We start from the raw sequence: 8690 nt of genomic DNA, 5'->3' as shown, positions 1-8690 counted from the left end.
GGAAGAAATTTCCAGGCCAAAATAACCCTCCTTTTATGATTTGGAACAGGCATGCATTAATTTACTTAACCAACCTATTTAATTTGGGTGCTGAGCTTATTTAATTCAAGCCACATTAACTTACTTTCACTAACTTATTTAAGCTATTTTTAACCAAGCTTTTAAATTTAAGCAATGGGGAAATTAAAAAAAAAAAGAATCAGTTCTGAAGACAGATTCGGGTTTTTTTGTCCTGGCTCATTGCTTGCTAACAGGGAAAGCTCCCGCAGTTCATCTAATTTTCTTTGAGCCTGGGAGCTCCTAGAATGTGTAATATTTCAAATATAGAAAATGAAGCTCCTAAATATTTTTCTTTGTGAAAGTGGTTTATCAGATGTAGATACATAAAAACAGTTAGAAATGAAACACACTTTAGCTAGTTCACCCCTCCCTTACTCCATCACATATCTCACAAATTGGAGAACCAAAATCCAGAAGAAAATAAGTGACTTTTCCTAGTGATGGCCAGTGGCAGAGCAAGGACTGGAACTCATGGGTGGTCATCAAAGATTCATTTCATTCTAACAGATTCAATGAGGATAAGTGGGTAGAGCCCAGTGAGGAATTATGAACAGAAAAACCTCTGCTTACATCACAGAGAATGGCTATGGTGTCTAAGGCCAAGTACTCTGAGATACTCAGTTAATGCCTACACTCAACTTGGAATTTTTTTTAATTTACTTAATTTTTATTGAAGGATAATTGCTTTACAGAATTTTGCTGTTTTCTGTCAAACCTCAACATGAATCAGCCATAGGTATACATATAATCCACCCTTTTGAAACTCCCACCTGTCTCCCTCCCCATCCCGCCACTCTGGATTGATACAGAGCCCCTGTTTGAGTTTCCTGACCCATACAGCAAATTCCTATTGGCTATCTATTTTACATATGGTAATATAAATTTCCATGTTACTCTTTCCATACATCTCATCCTCTCCTCCCCTCTCCCCAGGTCCATTCAACTTGAATTTGACTCTACAGGCAGGAGGTCATTTCCGGGGAGAAGGAAATATGCATCTGACCACTTGAGATACTTTATTTTCCTTTCTTCACGCTTCATTTTTCTTCTAGTCTTTTGAGCATCATTAACAAGGTTTTAGATAGTTAAAGGGAAACTTTGTATGGCAGGCAAACATTTGTCACATCCTTCTTCCTGGCTTTACAAAGTAGCAGCGAGATTCATATGGCTTTCCAGAAAGTGGAAAAACCAAAACTAAGTGGATCCACTGCAGACATACGGGAAGATGCTTGAGCCAGGAATTCAAAACCCCTGGTGTCAAGTGTCATCCAAACCTTGACAGATAGGGAATGGAGAAATACTTTCTGGTAGGGCTTTAAATTTGCTACTTCGGTCTTCTCCAGGACCATCTGCTTATACTTCAAACACTACAATCATTCCCCTGAAAAAAGAATAAAATCCCTGCTCTTGAGGATGCCAATTTATTAACGTCAGAGCCATAAACAATATTCACATCCCAATGCCCTTTTTATCCCAAATTTGTAAATGTATTTCAGGCATTTAGCAGACTGGTTGTGTTCACATCAACAGATGTGGTGCGCGTTTCGGAGATTATAGCTCAGTTTCGATTTCCTCTTGGGACTTTTCTTAAGCGTCCGCATGTCCCCACAGTAAACATGTGTGTAGCTGGGGGGAAAGTTACATGCTGTGTATTTTTGAAACTCTTGGAGAAGTGAAGAGGCCGTTATTTCCTGCCTGGTAGTGTCCTCCTTTTCTTGCTTCACGAACAAAACCCGGATGTGACTTGGGAAAAGAGGAGGTGGGGAAGGAACAAAAAGTAAAACTTTTGTTGTTTCTCCAGGAAAGTGGACTAGCTCAACTCCTACCCTTGGGCCGCAGCCCAGGAGGGTCCTCCCGCGGGCGTGTCAGGGTCGGGAGCCCGGCCGGGTCGGGCCAGCATCCCCGCGGGAGACCGCTCAGTGCGCAGCCTCTCTGCCTCTTCGGGCCGCCTTTGCAAACTCAACCCTCCCCGGGCTCCCAGGGGCAGATCTCCTGGTGTTGTGAGGACCTGACCAAAAGGGCAGGAGTTTTAAGATCCTGGGACGCTAGGGTGATCTGGCGTGGGGGGATCTCGTCCGGGCGCTGGGGACCGCCGCTGGGAGAGGCGGTCACCTTCTGCGCGGGCGGGGCGCGCAGGCAGCACAGTTAGTTCGGGACGCGCCCTGGTTTGCGGCACTTGCAGCCGCTCCACTTCCAGAGCTGTCCCTGAGCCCAGTTCTAGGGCGAAAATGCCGGCTCTTCACATCGAAGATCTGCCAGAAAAGGAAAAGCTGAAGATGGAAGTTGAGCAACTTCGCAAAGAAGTTAAGTTGCAGAGACAGCAGGCAAGTTGGATGTCCCAGAATATTTCCTTATGTGAAATGAACCAAGATTGGTGTTGTCCAGTTTGTTGCAGTAAAACAAATAGTTTCTTGGCTCTTGGGTGGGTGTGGGGGGTGGGGGGGAGAGTTGTTTGTTTCTATGGTGGTGCTTGAGAATTGCCTGTTGATGTGGGGAGATCATAGGAGGTTAAGGAGAGCAAGGATATCATGAGTAATTTAAAGCCAAATGTTTGAGGATGAGAACAAGCGAGAAATTCTGCCAGCTATTAGATAGCTGATTTTAAAAACCCAAGCTGTAGGGAAAAGGCAGATGGCTATTTAGTTCCTTGATCTTTTTCATAATGGGAAAGAATAGCTTTTAAAAGTTAGATGGGTTTTTGTTTGTTTGTTTGTTTTGGTTTTGGCTTTGTTAATCACAGTGGGTCTTGAATTATCTAGTTTTGAGTCTTCATCAGGGGTCTCCAGTGTGATGAGCAGTCCACTGGGACTTGGGAGCAAAACATTACAGTATCCATCTTTGTTTATAAACTTCTTCCCTTTATAATTTCCACTTTATGCTTTGTAAGTATGCACAGTGAACTAATACCTACACAGTACTATCTGTATTTATTTATAAATAACTGTACATATGCTGTATACAAACATTCTTTTTTGTTATTATGATTAGAAATTTTAGAGACCACTGAAGTGATCACAGATTTTGTGAGAATGTATGTGCCAGTGTTCAGAAGTCTCCACTGAAATTTGTTGGAGACTTTGTCATTTTTATTTCAAGTTTTTACTGGTAATACAGGCCTTCATTCCTTCCCCTTTTCCTCAATCAGGCAACCTGTAGTCCAGGAAAAGGTTTTTGGATAGATATTTTTTAAGATAAATGATGTAGTTCTTTCTCCCCAGCAAGAAAAATTTAAACTGACTTTGTGGTTTAATACTAGAAAAAGTCAAGGAAAACAATGGAAAGGAAGTAGGTATGGAGAATATGTTCACTTACCTTCCTGCTTTAGTTACGATAACTCTATTCGTGACAAGTCTTTTTATTCAGAAGGCACATTTTGAATATTTGGAAGATGCAGGCTTTGGGGGGGTATTTTTAATACATTTCCTTTCTCAAATGTAATCTGTAACTTCCAAATCCCTAGTCTTACAGAATTTTGAAGTTCAAAGTCCTTTCTGTACATGTTGAAAGTTTTTGTAGCTTTAAAAATACTGCTGTGTTTAAAGGAAAAACCAAAGTTATAGGACAAAGTGAATAGGCTTGTTTCTTGAAACTTTTAAGAGACCCATTTTGTGTATGGCAAAACCCGTCTGTTAGCCACTTAGATCTTTTTGACACAGTGAATCGTAGAGGTTACATATTAAACAGAGTTGCATGGATTGAAGTAAAGTGTTGTCTGTGCCAAGTTGGAATATTTTAATATTTTGTATCACAATGCAGAACTTATAGGGGGAAAAAAAAAAGAGATGTGTCCTCCACTTACCTAAAGCTTCAAATTAGAAATTGGGCAAGGGTCTAGATGCAGTTAGGGCTTCCCTGGTAGCTCAGCTGATAAAGAATCTGCCTGTAATGTGGGATACCTGGGTCTGCCCACACTTCTCATAACAACTACCAGTAAAGAGGATAATGAATTATATATTTATAAATCATTCAGAGGTAGGACAGTCTCTTAAACCACTTAGGAAATAAAGTCTTGCTCAGTTCTGTACCGCTTCATTGGCACCAGAAATGCAAGAAGTAATTTCCGCATCATTACTACTACCCTAGTTGTCCAGGATTTCTCATCTCTCCTGTTGTCGGACTTCTCAGGAGCCCAGTGGTAAAGAACTTGCTCGCCAACACAGGAGATTCAAGAGATGAAGGTTCAGTCCCTGGGTGGGGAAGATCCCTTGGAGAAGAGAATGGCAACCCACTGTAGTATTCTTGCCTGGAGAATCCCATGGACAGAGGAGTCCATGGGGGTTGCAAAGAGTTGGACACGACTGAGCAATTAACACTTGCACACTTCACTAAATGCACCAGACTGTGTGGAAGTTAGAGGTATCATTCATCAGCAGTTCCCCTCTTCCAGCTCTCTACCTCCACTCCTTAGGACACATACTACTGGAATTACTTTCTTGGGGAGAAGGAACAGAAGGAAGAAAACTTTCAGGGAAACCTTAGAGGACAGAGGGAGAAACATCTAAGTCCTAATAGTAAGATTTCACCATTTTATTATGCACTTTGAATTATAACATGTCCATGCTACAAAAACATTATGGCTCTTAGAGATCATTCAACCCTTTCACTTTGAAGGATTAAAAAACCAACCTGAATTCCAAGAAGGCTAACTAGCTCCTTATTTGAGACCCCAGAGACAATGATAGAGACATTATTAAAACACTAAGACACATATCTTCTGATGCCCAGTCAATAAACTGTTAATATCTGAGCTGTGTGTTCTGCTCAGGCCAGATTCACAGGCTGAATTCTGGCTTGTAGCTAATTGTTGGTCAAACGTATCCTCTTGATCATGGAAGGAAATACATCAGAGAAGCCATTGTTCACTTTTGGAGATTACACATCTTTTTGGACACTTAATGAAGAAGGCTCGGTAACACAACCATTTAGGGAAACATGAGTCTAATTTTTTTTAAAACTATTTTTTAGCCTTTCTTTTTTGATACAGACCATTTTAAAAAGTCTTCATTAAATTTGTTACAGTATTGCTTCTGCTTTATGTTTTGGTTTTTTGGCCAGGAGGCATGTGAGCTCTTAGCTCCCCAAGCAGGGATCAAACCTGTACCCCCTGCATTGGAAGGCAGTCTTAACCACTGGACTGCCAGGGAAGTCCCAATATGAGTCTTATCCGCAAATTTCTCAGTGGTCACAGAGCGCAGCTTATGGATACTTATGTCATCACCTCTGAGAATTTACTTAAAATCCCCGCACAATGATTGTCCGTAAATGTTACCCGAGAGAATGATACTTGTAAGGGTTTTATTTTGCCACATTTTAACTGTGTTGCCTAGTTTTAAATTTTATTTTCAGAGGCTTCCACACTGATGTACCAAGAAATCTTTGAGGTGTGAGAGTAAAACTTTTTTATTTTTAAAAAATTTTAATTGCAGTGCAATAGACGTGAAACATTGTGTGAATAATTTTAGGCATATGACATAGTGATTTGATATGTGTGTATATTGCAAAATGATGTCTTTTTGGTTGTCTTAAAGTCTGATCTTTTAATAATTTCTAGTTTGTGTTTTATGGTTATACATGATGTATTAACACAGTAGTAACTTCACTTAGGTATAAGTGAATAATTATGTACATTCTCGGCTACATATGCAGACATTTTTTAGTGATCAACATTGAAACAGTTTGGAGATTACTAATCTAGATAACAAAATCAGTGGGAACATTGCCTAGTTAGTTAAATAAAATAAAATTAAAAAAAGAGGACTCCATTAGAATTTTCTGGAAGGTCTATAATTTTTACTTATTTCTTACTAGTTAATGCAGATCCTCATTAAGCAGTAATCTTTTTTTTTTCCTCCTTGCCTTTTTACTCCCCTCAATCACTCTTACAAACTGTCTCTTAAGGATAGGCTTTTTGAAGAAACTGTTCAATCCTTTCTCCACTCAGAAAAAGTTTACACTACGTACGTAAACACAAGCCTCAGATAAGCCTTTTCTTATGATCAGTTCTGCACAGAAACACAGGTGGAGGGTTGGGGGGAGATGAAGATGAAGGGATCTGGGGGTGCTGCACGTGGGGTGGGGAAACTTTGGGACAAAGTTTAACTTTTCCAGATCAGACTTTCTCCAATGCTTCTATCATTCTGTGAAATTGAAGAACCTGGCACATACTCAGTAAAGTGAGAATTTTTGCAGGAAACACCCCAAAAGCTATTTGGGGAGTAGCTGCACTGCAACAATTCATTAGCATGGAAAATTGAAAGTGGAGTATGTTTCACTTCCTCAAATATTGTGGACCTGCCATCATTATATTTTAGCAGAGGAAGGAAATCATGAGACATAGTGGATAGAAACTGCTGGGGATAATATTTTTAATACAGTGACTTTCAAACTTTCTTGATGCTACTGTAGTAAGAAATCTATTTCATATAGACTCTGTGCTGCACACTAATATTTTCGTCTGTTCTATTTGATTTTTAAAATGCTGGTTGTATCCAATTATGTCAGTTTCACTAAAGGGTGGTGACAAAGTTTGAACAATCCTGATTCTTTTTCTTCCTTCCCTCCTTTCTCCTTAAGGTGTCTAAATGTTCAGAAGAAATAAAGAACTATATTGAAGAACGTTCTAGAGAGGATCCTCTGGTGAAAGGAATTCCAGAAGACAAGAATCCCTTTAAAGAAAAAGGCAGCTGCATTATTTCATGAATAACTGGGGAGACACTTCCTCCTCAGTGGAAGAGGTCGTTTGTTGTCGTTTTCCAAAATAAAACCAACCCCCTTTTAAAGGAGTAACAATGAAATTTAAATGAGACTTTCTTAAGCGCTCACCTAGATGTGGTTTTGTCTGAAAGCTGTATGCCTCTCATCCCTGTGCACTACACACCCCTTTTAAGAGGACAGAGAGCATCTGATGTGCGATTATGGGAATAAGGACACCACTTGTGCATGACACACCTCTTTCAGTATATTGCTTGACGCCTCAAATAAAGTTTTATCTCTGCAGAAAGAGTGTTGGCAACTTCAGAACGCTTTCTCTCTCTCTCCCTCTTTTTTTTTTTTTTGTATTACCTTTGATACTTCTCCCCATAACCTTTCAGCTGTTTGGGACCTGTCTAAAGATGAAGTGGTTTGACAGACCAGGTCTCAGATCCAGCTCTCTCTGCTTCGAATCTCAGGAGGTTTACAGCACTGAGTTCTGACTCCTAGAATGTTTTCATCTAGCATTAACTAGTAGAGAACTGAGTGAGTCTGGTGGCGCTAGAGTGAAGAATCTCCTGCCAATGCAGGAGACGCAGGAGACACGGTTTTGCTCTTGCGTCAGGAAGATGCCCTGGAGAAGGAAACAGCAACCCACTCCAGTATTCTTGACTGGAAAATCCTATGAACAGAGAAGCCTGGTGGGCTACAGTCCATGGGGTCACAAAGAGACATGACTGAGCACACACACACACACAACTGAATGAATAGAATTCTTAATGTTGACAGAGTCAGATAATTGAGTCAGGAACTAGACCAAGCCTCGTCTAGTTCAAGCACTTCCCAGTTTATCGTCGTACAGATTTTGTTCAGAGTGCTGCTATAGTGATGGTGGCTGGAGAAATGCAGGGAGTCCAGAGGAGCCCCTCTGGGTCCAGCCCTGCTCTGCCTCCCACAGGGAGGCATGTCTCACATGTGATCACCAGGTCTTTCCATGGCGACCGTCCAGTTCTGTGGCATTGAGCACTGGTACAGATGCTTGGCTCTGTGCCCATGCCAACCAGCCTTTTCCAGCAGGCCCGTGCCAAGCTTACTTCTTTTCTTTCTCCAAAGGAACAAACCAATCTTTTGTCAGCTTCTAAAATTAGCTTGCCTTGTTTCTCATTTGCTCAGTTGGAATTCTTCCTTTTTTCTGGCCACTCAATCCTTTGCTGGTGACAGGTGTTATGAACATTTTCTCCCAGTCCACAGCTTAACTTTTCACCATGGGATCCTAGCTGTCCTAATGAGTCTAAGGGTGCAGCACACCAAAGAAGACTGCCTGGCCCCAAGGAGATCTCGGAAAAGGTGCGCTGTGCTTAGGCACCCAGTTCTGTCTGACTATGACCCCGTGGACTGTAGTCTGTCAGTCTCCTCTGTCCATGGATTTCTGGCAAGAATACTGGAGTGGGTTGCCATGCCCTCCTCCAGGGGATCTTCCCAACCCAGGGATCAAACCTGGGTCTCCCGCATTGCAGGCAGATTATTTACCATCTGAGCCCCCAGGGAAGCCCATGAATACTGGAGTAGGTAGCCTAACCCTTCTCCAGGGAATCTTCCCGACCCAGGAATCGAACCAGGGTCTCCTGCATTGCAGGCAGATTCTTTACCAGCTGAGCCACCAGGGAAACCATCTCGGAAAAGGGGCAGACTATGATTGTAAGGGTCCTACGGGGTATATAGGGGTGGAGTGTAGGATCAGGCCACTCAGGATGGCTGTTCTGTTGCTCTCTGTACGTCCCCTGCTTGACTGTTTCTTGCTTCGCCTATACCCTACTCACCCAACTGACCTTCCCATGACCTTGCCCTGGGCCCCAGTTAGTGCTCATTCTCAGCAAAGGGGGTTGTGAGAGGCGCACCCCTCTACTGGTTTCCCTGGTAATTAATGAACCCACCTTATA

The 8690-nt window shown here is 41.8% G+C and overlaps 1 protein-coding gene across 1 annotated transcript; it reads left to right on the top strand.

Annotated features, from left to right (window-relative positions):
• Positions 1-1706: 1706 nt before the first annotated feature.
• On the top strand, positions 1707-7061 carry GNG11 (guanine nucleotide binding protein (G protein), gamma 11). The gene is made up of 2 exons (XM_010839769.1): positions 1707-2384; positions 6634-7061. The coding sequence occupies exons 1-2, from the start codon at positions 2289-2291 to the stop codon at positions 6757-6759; spliced, it is 222 nt and encodes a 73-aa protein (XP_010838071.1). The 5' UTR covers positions 1707-2288; the 3' UTR covers positions 6760-7061.
• The last annotated feature ends 1629 nt before the right edge of the window (positions 7062-8690 follow it).

Source organism: Bison bison, unplaced genomic scaffold, assembly GCF_000754665.1.
Source record: "Bison bison bison isolate TAMUID 2011002044 unplaced genomic scaffold, Bison_UMD1.0 scf7180017864134, whole genome shotgun sequence".
Taxonomy (NCBI): domain Eukaryota; kingdom Metazoa; phylum Chordata; class Mammalia; order Artiodactyla; family Bovidae; genus Bison; species Bison bison.
Note: the sequence above shows the minus strand (reverse complement) of the source record. Positions and strands in the feature narration are given on the sequence as shown.

What these genes read in the sequence shown, in the direction of transcription:
- GNG11 (XM_010839769.1), top strand. Translation starts at nt 2,289, where the DNA reads ATGCCGGCTCTTCACATCGAAGATCTGCCAGAAAAGGAAAAGCTGAAG. An exon ending in TTAAGTTGCAGAGACAGCAG is followed by an intron (nt 2,385 to 6,633) that starts GCAAGTTGGATG and finishes TTTCTCCTTAAG; the next exon opens with GTGTCTAAATGTTCAGAAGA.